This window comes from Perna viridis, chromosome 8 (genome assembly GCF_037379345.1).
Source record: "Perna viridis isolate PV_CMFRI_1.1 ecotype Kerala chromosome 8, ASM3737934v1, whole genome shotgun sequence".
In the NCBI taxonomy this organism is placed as follows: Eukaryota; Metazoa; Mollusca; class Bivalvia; order Mytilida; family Mytilidae; genus Perna; species Perna viridis.
The window spans coordinates 19,537,214-19,551,689 of NC_142452.1; the positions used below are offsets into that span (position 1 = coordinate 19,537,214).

The following is a 14,476-nucleotide window of genomic DNA, read 5'->3' on the forward strand; positions in this document are numbered from 1 at the left end:
CATCTTTGCTTGCCCATGTTATCTTCTTTTATAAATTCTTATACTGCCTCTAACACGTTTGTCTCGTTATGATTTTTGTTGCTTGTTCAAAATTAAGTTTGGTCTACATGGTCGGTCTAACTAAATATAAAATGCTCACATTGCTTCATTCTTACTATTTTTCTTAAGCAGCCAAAACAAATTAAAATAGAATGATCTGCATTTAAACTACATTAGAACCAAGACATTTATAATAATTTTATTAACCAACTCAACTAGATGATTTGATGCCTCGGGACCAAAATGACAGACCTCATAACTACAACAGGGCCAGTATGAAATTACACATATATTAACATTTAGTATATTTCATGTGAATAAATTGTTTAACTCTTTTTTTTATCTAAAATAAAAATAGCCAAAGTTTACATTTTAATTCCAATTGATTTTGTGCAATGTGAACATTTCAATCATGCATAATGTCAATTGTATGCAGTGAGTGAATGGGGTTTAGAAAAGTGTTAAGTGACATGGTTTTCAAAGAGTGCATGTTAGTGTCATTTTGACAGTTTTCAAAACCAAAACAAAAGCTGATAATCACAAAAGAGAAATATAGTATGTGAATAGTCACACTTTCTGGCATCACTTCACAAATGTTTTATTCAAAAATACAGTGTTGTGGTCATGGCATATTTTCAACATTTATTGTGGCACAAAATGATTCAATGAAAAGTGTTTGTATTCTTAAGACATTAGTACTTAATCCTGGCCCAGACAAATGCTACAGAAATAACTTGAAAAATCAAGAACGTCTTTTCAACATTGTATTCTTTACATTCTATTATATACAACTTCATATTTTTAAGCCTTATTCTGTGATAAGCCTTAAATGCACTACAACCCTTGCAGATCCTGAGAGCGATCATTATATTAATGGGTTAAAAGGGTTTTTGGCAAACATACTATTGGTCAAAATAACAAGTTTATTGGGTAAATTAGGACATATCTGTTAGCACTAACAAGAACTCCTCGACTACAATGTTACTCGAGTTTTTTCATTGAAAACATATATGATGTTCAGTATTCTAAAATTCTCCAATAGTCTGTTCAACAGCTTGTAACAAGCAATTTCTCATGAAAACATATATGCCCATCGAAAATAATTTTCTTCTCAGCACGAATAAATTGAGGCAGCAAACAAATAATGAACTGCTCTTACAGTTTTAAGTTCATGGTGCCCATGGCACAGTGGAAACCCTCAACTTTTACAATATCTGAGAGTTGTCATAGATATGGCCCCAAAAAACTAACTGAACATTCCCAAAAGGAATCCACTATTACTGGTATTTTTGTGTTTTAATGTTATGTCAACATGAGGGCTACAAATAACCATAAATGCACATCCTATACCATTGGTGTTTTAATACCCCTCGCAAATATTTATAGCATATTTTTTTCAGAAATCTGAGGTCTGCAGCTGGTATACTTTGGGTCCTTTTTTAAGCAGAAATCCTTGATTGTTTAGTGAACTAATAAATCCTTCAAAGTCCAAAACTTGTACACCACATTCCTACAAATGGATGAAAAAGCTACATTATACATGTATCAGTAAGTCTGCAGTACAGGTATAAACTGTACATTCTGTATTAAAACAGAATTTTAATATATGATTAAACATTTGTGATAAGGTTCACTGACAAGACACAGGAAACCTTGCTGCAAGCAGTGGGAAAATACAAAAAGGGAAATTTTCATTGCAGTTTTAAAATAGAAAGCAATTAATTGTTGAAGTAATGTAATACAGATTTGTCTTTTCTCTTTATTCTGGAAACAAAATAAAAATAAGCTGAATATGTACAAAGTGAACAAGAAGGTGTAAACTACTTAAAGATGTGCTTTTCTTTTGTTCTTACTGAGGTTGGATTTACTAAATTGAAGGGTAAATTTTTCATTGATTTTGTGAGTCACCTCCCTATGTTGGAGGGTTAACAGGTGTGTATTTGATTGCAGGTTATATGTCTTTCTCACCACATGGTATACCTACAAATTCAAGAGTACTACCTTTGCAATTTGTCTCATCTGCTGTACAGTGAAGATAGAATTGTAGGTCTGTTCTGCCATCCTTTGTAAAGCTGCTATAAATCGCTTTGGTTGGGACCGCCCACTCATACCAGAACCATGCTGTGATCGTTTGAAGTCAAGTCCACCAAACTGATCAGTGTATGTATCAACCATACTGAAAACAAAGAGTAATACATGTATTAATAAAGAATTAATCATAAAAACATTTCACTAACTGAACATTCCCAAAAGGAATCCACTATGACTGGTATTTTTATGTTTTAATATTATGTCAACATGAGGGCTACAAATAACCATAAATGCACATCCTATACCATTGGTGCTTTAATACCCCTCACAAAGCACAAAGGATATAGCACATATTCTGTTTACCTGTTGGTTTGTATATTTGTCACCAGTTCCCATCCACTACTTTTTTTAAACCACAAATTGAATTTTATGAAACTTTGCTCTTATTTTTTTATCAGGGGTATTACCTAGTGAGCTTTGTTCAGTTTTTTCTAAAGTTCTGATGTTGCCGCTGCTCCATATTTCCTGTTCAAATTTTCAACATTAACAGAAGTGTGAGATGTTCAAATCAATTTTTAAAATCTACAGTAAAAACAGCAACAGCTGATCAGTAGTATAGACTAAATACTTGTAACACACATGTACATGACTACATTTATAAATGGAGACCAGTACTATGTCCCTGTCACTCTGGGATACACTTTAAGCCTGACAAATGATTAGGTCGGATAAGTGTCTATACTCGGCGTCACATAAATAAGATACTGTTAAAATTTGAATTAAATTATTTTCTACGACTTTATTGACACCTACCGTCGTTTAAATTGTCTTAAATGACTTGCTCATTCGTTTAGCCAAACGGCTTCTCCCTAAACATTGAATAGTTAAATTCCGATGAGATTTTAATTCTCAGTCCCAATATTTACATTGTCAAAAGTCGGCCATGTTTACAGTGATTGGGTTGCTAGGAGATGTTGTTTATGTTTAAATGGTTTGTCCAAAAACCAAAGAACCCAGAATGCATTTCGGCGTAAGTTCGGATATCTCGGATTTATTTTACGTAAACAAAATACAATATCGAGAAGTTGATCAAGCAGACGATTGTCACTGCAGTTCGACGGGAACTTACGAACTTCATTTGTAAACAAATCGTCCCATAGAAACCAACATGGTGGATATTATTATGGGATTTTCCAGTAAGGATTTGTTACGCATGCTTTAAGCCAATAAGTGACTTGTCGGTACTAACACGTCATGCATATATGTGAACTATCAACTCTAGCGGTAAGTCCCAACGATTCAAAATGTAGAGCTTCAATTCGAAAATGTGCTATATGTGACGTCGAGTATAATACTTATCTAAATATTTTTCTTGTTTCCTGCACATATCAAGATAATAAAACTTGATGCTTTGACACATACTGACCTCCCTTAACTAGGTATACTCACCTATACTTCATTATTTCTATAACATCTCCAGCATCCTCTTTAGTGGCTACCTCCCTCAGCTCCAGTCTTGCCCTTGCCTCTGTAAGTCTAATGAGAGACTCAAGCTGTCTGGTGGTGATAGGGGTACTGTCTTGAGTTTGATGTCGTTTCCTCAACTCCAAATAAAAGTCCTTCATTTGTAAATAAATGCATTAAGTTACATCACTGTATGACTTTGTAACTGTTTTATCAGATACAATAATTTGATCCTTTTTTAAAAAAGAAAATTATGAACTGATATATTGATTCCTAAATATGCAAAAGGTGTTCTACATAAATAGTGTAGCTGCAAAGCAGTACTATTCTAAATCTGTCTGAACAAAAGCTGCTTTCAATACAGAAATTATAGCTATCTATTTAAAAGGTTTATCCAAATTTTGTGATGTTGAAAAATATCCTTTACATACTAATATATGGCATGGGACAATAACAAAAACTAGATAAACTGAGTTTTTCACCGGAAAACTATAATTAACAGCTGATAAACCTAGTATATTATTCAAAAACAATACCTAATTTTCATTAAACTACTAGTTTACAGGACGCTAATTATAGTTAACCAAAATACTCTGCATTAATTGAGCATAAATTATGGTTGAGGACCCCTAAACAAATATTTATCACTGTGAAAGTGTGTTTAACGATCAAACCAATTTTGTCATTGCAAAGTTAGTTGGATGAAATGAGTTCCTGCCAAAACAAGCGATAATGAATCATATTTATCCACACTAACAGATATTTTTTAATAATTACTAAGAAAACAAAATTAACTAAAATTAAGATCAATTTTAAAATTCCTTTTGAACAAGTGTTGTCCACTTATATGTTGCAGTCTTATTATGAAAAATTTTTCATACTGGTCAACATACAACAATCTTCATATAAAGCTCCTTATTTCATGAAAAAATAATATCTATCATTCGATTGGTCAAGCCCATATCAAACCAAATATTTATTGTTTGTACATCTCACATTTGCAATACTTTCAGTTCGTAAGTTGATTTATGATTCCTAAACCAAATCAGGGTTTTTGATAAGTTAAACATGAAACTATCATTCATTTAGCAGATAAATATTTACAAAACCTTATGTCAGTAACGTCATAATTTAATTTACTGAAGCTTCATTAATCCTTAATGATTAGATAAAACACTAACATACTGTTATAGTACCAATTGCTATTCAAAATACACTAACAACTTTAATTATCATTTTCAATTGTAAACTACCATTTTCATGCTAATTTTTGTTACTGTCACATGCCATACATATCATAATTCATGGAATTTCCAGAAGACTTCTATAACATCTCTCATTGGGAGACACTAATTGCTTGGGTTTTAAATTAAAAAACAAAAAGGCAGTCCAATTTTAGTCATAAGCCAATTTATAATAGGCAAAAAGGTTGATAAATTAAGTTCACAGTAAGTAAGTCATTTCACGCACCTTTGTAGTTAAGACAGTTGACTATTCAGTTGTTATTATAGTAAAAACAAACATTTACATGCATTATTTAGGACAGCAGGAAAATTTCTGGACTAAACAACTTTATTCATGGATATCAAACCAAATATTTGAATGTGTGTTTCAGAAACTTACAGTTTTGCATTGATACTGACATTTCAGATTGTTGCTCTAGATAGGTAACATATTTTAATGAAAACTTGCAAATTTATGGAAACTGCATACTGTGCATTATATTATAACCATATTAAACTTGACATCATATTCTTTATCTGTTACAGTTTTACCTGTAATACTTTGGCAGCTTCAGGTCCAATCTTTGGATGAACATACTTCCTTGCATATCCTATGTACTAAATAATCAAAACATTTGTATGTATATTACAATTAAAGTTCACTAGACAAACAAATTCATACTTTCAGATATGGATAAAAATCATGCTTGCTTCATCATTTTGTTCTGACTGTTCCTAGCTGGTGGATTATTTTTGGTAATAACATACTAGTGAGCATACTAAAGGCATATGGAAGAGTAATCAAGGGAACCAAGGTTATAGCGGTAATCAAAGAGTAATCAAGGGAACCAAGGTTATAGCGGTAATCAAAAGAATGTAATCCAGGGACAAAGACCAGACATGGAAGAGTAATCAAGGGAACCAAGGTTATAGAGGTAATCAAAAGAATGTAATCCAGGGACAAAGACCAGACATGGAAGAGTAATCAAGGGAACCAAGGTTATAGCGGTAATCAAAGAGTAATCAAGGAAACCAAGGTTATAGTGGTAATCAAAAGAATGTAATCCTGGGACAAACACCAGACATGGAAAACAGACATACACAACAAAGAACATAAAGTAACTAAAATCATACATACAAAGTAACAAAAGTAAATGAGCAACTCGGACTCCACTAAACACTGGGAGCATGGACCAGGTGCACCGGTAGGGTAAGCGTCCTCTGCTTTTCTAGAAACACCCGCCGAGTTGCTCATAAAAAGTCAAGTCCGGGGTAGACAAATGAGGAAAGGAAAACTATGACCCGTTAAATAAATCAGTTTTCATGGTGCTGATGGATACACCATAAAATCAGTGATTTTTATAGTTATGTATAGTTGATAGCTTATTGTCAATTTTTATTTGTATGATTTAGTTGACTCTCGTTTGTATTTTATACCATCTTGCAGTTTAGTATGAGACTCAACTCAGGCACTCAAAGTAAACAGTAGGCACTAGTGGTTTTGATGTGGTATTTTCTGTTTGGGATGTTGTCTAACGGACATTTTAATCAAGTTTTACTTCGAGACATTATGGAAAAATAATGAGGGTTATCACATATCTTCAGCTGATCACAAATGATAAGCCCTAAGTCTTTTTGTGAAAGTGTACCTTTCTTAGTAGCTGATGAGGTATTGGATCAAATGGCTCTGACCTGGGTGTCTTCAACCTATCACTCAGAGGTTTGTCTGATTCTGCTAGTAAAATAGATTCATTGATGCTGTCATCCTATAAGGGATCAATAGCAAATACATATTTGGACTAATATCAATCTGCACGGAATATTTATGAGGTCAATGCCATTTACATGTTAAACATTACAAATTTACATAACTCATTTTGTCTATTGAAAAAGCTATCATGTAGTATATTGTAAATCATGTTCTGCTAGATATATAAGTATGAAATTGATTTATGACCATGTTCTAAAATTGAAGAAATTTTACAAATAATACAAATTTCTTTTTTCTGCTCTCAAGAAATTCATTGGTTTGACTTGTCACAGATAAACTATATGTATAATAGCCAATGCAGTTTTGGAAGTCTAATTCCATCTTCCATCCCAAGACATAAATGTAAGATTAAAGAAGTCCATTTTACCTCTTTCAATGGAATATAGCTTTAGAACAGCCAACTGTTGGCTGAAATAAACATAAGCATAGAAGATACAAACCTTAGATCTCCTGACGGTGACACTCATCATTCTACAAATTAAATATACAAGAATTTAAAGAACAAATGGAAAAAAATCTTTCAAGAAACTCTATTGAGCCTGACCCACATTTCCTATATCTATTTTGCAAAAAAAAAATAAAATAATACTAATTTATAATTGAAATAAGTCTCTGTATCGGCTCCAATGGCATTTTAGGTGACATCTTTCCATTGCTTGAAGAGCTACCTAGTTGGCAAACAAAAGCAAATTGTTTCTTCATGATGGTTATAACAAATCACTGTATATGATACCAAATTTCAAAGCATCATGGGAACCAAACCTGTTGTACACCCGTAGGTCTAACAGACAACTCATAAATTTGATTACAAAATTAGTGAACATCTTTTATGACAAACATGTAGAAAAACAACAGATGCAGAATGGCATATTGACTCATTAACTACTTTTGTCTAAGTCTTACCTGTTACGTCCAGCATGGAGTGCCATCACATGATCTGACAGCATGTTATCCATTTCCTAAAATTTCAATTAAAATTTTTTTTTTCAAATTATATAGTAAGATTAAAATGAAAAATTAAACTAAGATAATTTTGTAGTATTCTATAGTTGGTAACAATTATCTATTTCTTTTTAGAAAATTATCCATGGAACTGTTTCTATTTAGTGATAAATATACTTACTAAGTTGAAGAATATAAACAATCTGAAAATTTATAACTTTTTTTTGCAACTCATTTGTCTTGTAACATTACAGAAGTAAATATAATCCATACCTCATCAGGTTTATCAAGTAGTATGAAAACTAAATCAAATCTTGACAACAAAGCACTTCCCATCCTAAAACAGAACACAGAAGACATAAACATTCCAATTTTACACAACAGTAAATTGAGCAACATATTGAATTTGAAATGAGAGTTTAACTTGTGTCACATTCAATTTTTTTTGTTTGAAATGTTCAGAATTCATTATTACGCATAATTGTTTACTTTGTCCATAAGTATAATTTTCATTTACATGTATCATCCACTCATTGATTTCGATTAAATGATTAACCATATTAATGTATTGGATATTCATACAAGCAATTAGCACCATACACATGTAGTACAGTTGTCTGTTACATACTTTAGATTTTCTGCTACTGTTTTTGCCTTATTATAGTGACCACCCACAGGGTTAGCAGCTGCTATTATTGAAGTCCTAGCTGGCAAACTGAAATCAACAAATACTTAAAGCAGTGAGAATCTTACTGTTTCATATATCTGAGAGACTAGTAAGGCCCTTAAAAGTTAATTTATTGGTTCTCAGGCCATTTTCCATTAAATGTATTGTAGAAGCAAGACATTTCTTTTCATTGCCACAAAAAAGGTATTACATTGTTGAGAAAAAAATAATGTAGGAGGTGTTATTTTTTAAATTTTTTCATTGATTTGCTACTGAGGCACCCTCAACATATATGAGGGAAGACCTGAGAAGCAAGTCATTAATTTTATATGGCCTATATGAACTTGCACGAAATGTCAGCAGTGAATATACATACCCCTGATAAAAATGAATTTTGTCAATGTATTAATTTCGCAGATTTTTGTCTTGTAGCCATATTCGCGGATTTCAATTTTATCAGTTATGAAAAATTATATATAACCGTACAGTGTTGAAAATCAGTTTCGTGGGTACTACTCTTCAAGCTTTACTGTCCACCTCGAAAATTGTAAATATTAGTACACAACAAAAATTAATACTTTTACAATAACTGAAAATTGCAATAATTCAAATATGTGATAAAATGAATTACACTTCACGAGAAAAGAAGTGATTGAGTATGTCCAATTAACAAACTATAAAGAAAGATATCATGACTAGTAAAATGAAAGACTATCATGGTAAATACACAGCATTCTCCGACAAACCAAATAAAATAAAATAATGTCAGATTTAAGAAAAGCTGGGTTGTACCAGTATAAATAAATTGTAACCAACAAGATTTAACAAACACTGTATGTATGCAAAATTACAAGATACTTCATTTTTCATTGATAGGTTCTTTTCCCCTTAGATGTACAGTACATACCTACAGACAATACCAGCCTTTGCAATACTGATGCTTTGTTGTTCCTGAAAAATAAATGAAATTGAAAATTAACAGAAACACTATGAGTGAAAAGTTCTTCACAAAATACTTGCAATATGGTAGAAACTAGAAATCATTAAGATAAAATCCATCTCTGTGGGCCCCAACATGACAATTAAGCCATTTATATGAATTTGATTTAGGTGATCAACCCGCATGCCAAATATCAAAACCTACATCAAAAGACAAAAAAGACAAAAAACAAATGTTACAACCTGGACAAGTTTGTCAAGGAAAGAAAGGAATTTGACCTTGAGGTCATAATTCAAGGTCATAGGCCCAAAGCCATGGTACACAATACATCATCTTTACGTGATTTACCTACATGCCAAGTATCAAAAGCCCATATTGAAAGACAAAAAAGTAACAACCCGAACAGGAGTTTATCAATGAAAAAAAACAAAGAATTTGACCATGACGTCAAAGTTCAAGGTCATAGGTCAATATCCATGGTATTCAACACATCACTTTTAGGTCAACTACACACATGCCAAATGTCAAAAGCCTAAATTGACAGACAAAAAAGTTACAGCCTGGGCACGATTTGTAACGGACAAATGGACAGAGTGATTGATCACCATATGGTGGCCGCAACTTTTAGTGATGGGGCCCTAATTAAAGTTTCATATCTTTTTTTTTTAAATTGTAAATAACAAACAATGTAATTGAAAATGAACAGTGCCTAGTAAACATAAGCATGTTACCACGGCTCTCATATAGTCATGAAAAATAAAGAGCAGTTTAGCCTATGAAATTAAATTTGCGAGAAAGCTTTCAGATAAATGTTTACTATAAGACTTTCAATTAACCATTAATTCAGCTTCAGTTATGGGGATTACAGAGGACAAATTAAATATTTAGAAGAATCTCTTATAAGTGATTTACCATACTTCTTAACAATATCACAGAAAATGGAGGTCTCTTGTGCAAGATAATATAATACCAAGACCAAAATGGAGTAGGCCATGTTTATAAAGTATATAGATATCAGGCTAAAAACAAACTAACCATAGCTTCTAACAAAGCCTGGTGCTGGTTTCCCATCTTATCAAACTCATCTATACAGCAGCAGCCAAGGTCTGCTAGGACCAGTGCACCAGCCTCTAAAGCAAAGTCCCCTGATCCACTGTCTCTAGATAGAGTAACCTGAAGAAACAAAAATTGTTGATGTAATAATACTACAACAAAAAATATGAAAACTCATACAATGCTAACTTAATTTGCCATGCACTTCCAATGTATTTGCTGTTTGGAATGCCTTAATTGCTTTGATATCTATATTAGATTTTTGAAAATGAAACCTGAAAAAATGCTTAAGAATAGCCAGACACAGAAGAGCCTTTTATATGATTAATACTGAATGTAAACATTTATTAAAATCACTCAAAGTGATCTGGAGTTATTGAAAAACATCCAAATGGAGGGACATACAGACCAGTACTGGTTTATCATAATACATCAGTCAAATGAATGGTGTAAATAAATGTACATACAGTTAAGCCAGAAGTTGTAGTTGTGTTCCCACAGACATAAACACTCCTAGGAGCTATACTGGCTGTAGATTGTAGCATCTGGAAACACAAACATAATTTACATACAGAAGGTATTAACAGCATTTCTTAGATTAAAATGCTATAACCTGCAAAGAAACATTTTTGCAAATCATCAAACTATTTTGAACTTGCACTGAATATTCTTTTTTCAAAAAAGCTTTGACAGTTTTAATGAAAAAAAAACATTCATACAGTGGTAGCTTTTTGTTTCCTTCATGCATGCTGCAGAAAGGTCTTACAAAATTCCAACAAATACCGGGGCTGCTCTGGCTTCCAAAATTCTGTCGCCATAAAAATCGCCAGCTGCCATTTTTTGTCCCCAATTTTCAGAAGTCAGAGCCTAAGTATGCCAAAAAGTTAAACTTTTTTTTAAAACATGAAGTATTAAGTCCACTGATGAATTATCTTTGTCAATTCATCAAAATAACCTCTCTATTCATGACATACATGTACCCAAGATTCACTCTTGATGCATGTATAAAGCAGTTTTTTAGCTCTAGTCTATCACTTTCATATGCATAAAATAATTAAGTACTACTCCAGAAAAAGTCATTTTATCTCTATCAAGGACTTTAAATTACTATTCTTATATAGTACCTGATTTTAAAACATGTTCACCTTCGTCCTTTATGGTCTAATTTATCTTACAATATAATTTGATTTTTTTTATATGTTTTTAACAAACTTGATTCTTTTTTTCAAGTGATAAAATTTCTAGCAAACTACATTTTGTACCATGGACCATTAATTGTGTCCCTGTCATCCTTTTTTTTTTTTTTTTTTTTTAATCAATTCTTTCATTTAAAATGTTAAACACTTCCTGATGGGATAATCATTGTTAATTGGATTTAATTTATTCTGTCATTAGGTAAGTCTGTTTCTGAATGTATAACGTTGTTAAACAGGGCTTATGAAGTTTGTATGTAGCCACATGCACATGGCCATAATTGTGTTTACCTTTGACCAGATGAAGAGAGTTTTGATTGGCTCAATAATATATTTACATTTGTTTGACACCTCCCATGAGGATATCGTCAGTCACAGACACCTGGTCTTATTACCTTCAGTCGTAAATTGGTCAAGGTCAATTAACTCTGACCAGGTGTCAATACAATTGTTTAATTATAGAGAATATCCAGTGATGAACTTCCTGTCAATTTTAATATACAAAACCTATGTGCCAAGAAAATCGCCAACTGGTTATTTTTGTCGCCAGATAAAATAAAAAATTGCAAATTACGACATTGGCGAAGCCCAGCGCGATCCCTGCAAATATTTAAATAAATGTTGTAAGATATTAGGTACACATCAGTTATAAATCAGTCAAGTATGCACTTTTTCATTATAAGAAAGGGGTATCTGTAATATCTAGAGACAGTTACCACCACTAACTGCTGTTAAAGAGCTTGGTACATTGCTGTTTCTTAAATTACTGACCTGACTTTTCCCCAACCCAGGATCTCCTACAACCAATATATGAGGATCTCCTCTCACAGGAATTCTGTTCTGCAAAATCATAAATGATTAATGACAACTTTTTGGAAGGTATCATATAACACCTCATCATTGCATGGCAGGGAAAAAAACTGTGAGCAATGCTCATTTACTTGATACCCCCATTCTCCTTTTAGATAGCATGCACCTTTTGACCTCAAAATTGATAGATAAAATAGAAGATGCACAATGGGAATATTAAATAAAGATTCTGGGAAAGTCACCTTCAATTCCATTCAGTGGTGTAGGAGGAGTAACAGATAAAAGATAGGTACCCTTCTGCATAACAAAAGGAAGGATGTATGTACAGAAGGTAGGACTGACACCCCTATCACTACATATCCCGACTTGCAAACTTATAATGCTTACCTTATCATTGGTAAACTTGTGTGAACCTCCAAACAGTCCCAGTATAAGTCCTGCCTTTACAAGCTAAATACAGAAAAAGATAATTTCTCTTGATAATTTGATTAAAATGAGCAGCAAAATACTGGCTCAACTATCCAAATGTTGATAAAGAACTTTCCTGAATTCATAAATTTAAAAGTGCATAAGACTCACTATGTATAGATGTACCATGTTTTGTGAGTCCGAGTTGCTCATTCATGCTTTTGTTACTTTGTATGATTTTAGTTATTTTATGTTCTTTGTTGTGTATGTTTGTTTTCCATGTCTGGTCTCTGTGTCACAAAAAACGAAACTATGTACATGAATGCTTAATTGGTGAACATCATCATAATAACTGTGATTTATGTTCAACAAATTATTAAGAATTAGATTTAGTAATTATCAAAACCTTAAAAGTACCTGACTATCAGAACTTAAAAAACAATGAACCATATGTTAATATCAATAATTACCTCATGTCCATAGATTGAAGGGCATAGGGAGCTGAAATCAGATGAGTGAGACTCATTAGATATGAGTTAAAAACAGTATAGGAACCAATCTCCCAAATAATAATTCATTCTTATTAAAGGCCTCTTTATCTTCATGTCAGTATTAACTATCTCTGTACTGGGAATATATTCATCTACACTAATCCATATAATACACTATACTCGGCGTCACATAAATAACATACTGTTAAAATTTGAATAAAAATATTTTCTACGACTTTATTGAGACCTACCGTCGTTTAAATTGTCTTCAATGACTTGCTCATTCGTTTAGCCAAACGGCTTCTCCCTGAACAAGTCGCTTTTAGCTTAAATCATGCGTAACAAATCCTTACGGGAAAATCCCATACTAATATCCGCCATGTTGGTTTCTACGGGACGATTTGTTTACAAACGAAGTTCGTAAGTTCCCGTCGAACTCCGGTGACAATCGTCTGCTTGATTAACTTCTCGGTATTGTACGTTGTTCGCGTAAAATAAATCCGAGATATCCGAAATAACGCCGAAATGCATTCTGGGTTCTTCGGTTTTTGGACAAACCATTTAAACGTAAACAACATCTCCTAGCAACCCGATCACTGTAAACATGACCGACTTTTTACAATGTAAATAATGGCACCTAGAATTAAAATCTGACCGGAATTTAACGATTCAATGTTTAGGAAGAAGCCGTTTGGCTAAACGAATGAGCAAGTCATTTAAGACAATCTAAACGACGGTAGGTGTCAATAAAGTCGTAGAAAATATTTTTATTCAAATTTTAACAGTATGTTATTTATGTGACGCCTAGTATAATTAAGAATATCATTTATAATTTATATATAAAAAAAGTTTACAACAAATCTGTGAGCAGCAACTCACCAGTGATACCCCACTTTCCATCATGAAATTTGGTTCCCAAGGAAAAGGAAATTTTCAGTACATTTGTAAGATACAGTTGCCAACAAACGAATTCAAGAATCTACGAACTGATATATTTTACCCTATATCACAAAATTTGGTACCCACGAATAAAAGTACTTTCACAGTATATCAGCAATCTGTGTTTTATCCTTAATAGTAGCTTAGAAAAATGTGATGAAAATTTCGTAGGTTACCACAGTATCAGGAAAATTTAGGTTTTTTGGAAAACAGGTAGTAAAAGTTGTAAGTGTACGAAAATGTATTCATGGATTTATTATAACCATATGAAATTTTGTATAAAATATCAACAGCTGTGATTATGATGCAAAGAATTTTGTTACAGAATGATGGAATCACAGATTGGCAGAATGATTGACACGGGTAAAACAGCATACCCCCTACTACAGAGAAAAAAATTGATATGTGATGAACATGTAGCATGTTAAATTCATTCAGTGCATTTCTTTGTCATAAAAATAAAAAACAAAAATCAAAATTGAAAAAAAAAAGAAAAAAAACAAAC

At 32.5% G+C, this 14,476-nt stretch overlaps 1 protein-coding gene across 2 annotated transcripts in view; it reads right to left on the reverse strand.

Moving 5' to 3' along the window:
• Positions 1-223: 223 nt before the first annotated feature.
• LOC148609674 (DNA helicase MCM8-like) overlaps positions 224-14,476 on the reverse strand; it is a 29,585-nt gene continuing 15,332 nt past the window's right edge. For both annotated transcript variants that reach the window (XM_088540781.1, XM_088540782.1), the window contains exons 14-28: positions 13,012-13,042; positions 12,521-12,583; positions 12,095-12,163; positions 10,598-10,675; positions 10,113-10,250; positions 9,045-9,088; positions 8,099-8,185; positions 7,744-7,807; positions 7,432-7,487; positions 6,969-6,999; positions 6,407-6,523; positions 5,310-5,375; positions 3,520-3,689; positions 2,041-2,215; positions 224-1,549 (exon numbers count right to left, since the gene is read on the reverse strand). In XM_088540781.1, coding sequence (XP_088396907.1) covers positions 1,436-1,549; positions 2,041-2,215; positions 3,520-3,689; positions 5,310-5,375; positions 6,407-6,523; positions 6,969-6,999; positions 7,432-7,487; positions 7,744-7,807; positions 8,099-8,185; positions 9,045-9,088; positions 10,113-10,250; positions 10,598-10,675; positions 12,095-12,163; positions 12,521-12,583; positions 13,012-13,042 — 1,303 coding nt within the window. In that variant the 3' untranslated portion in view covers positions 224-1,435. The remainder of the gene's footprint in view (positions 1,550-2,040; positions 2,216-3,519; positions 3,690-5,309; positions 5,376-6,406; positions 6,524-6,968; positions 7,000-7,431; positions 7,488-7,743; positions 7,808-8,098; positions 8,186-9,044; positions 9,089-10,112; positions 10,251-10,597; positions 10,676-12,094; positions 12,164-12,520; positions 12,584-13,011; positions 13,043-14,476) is intronic.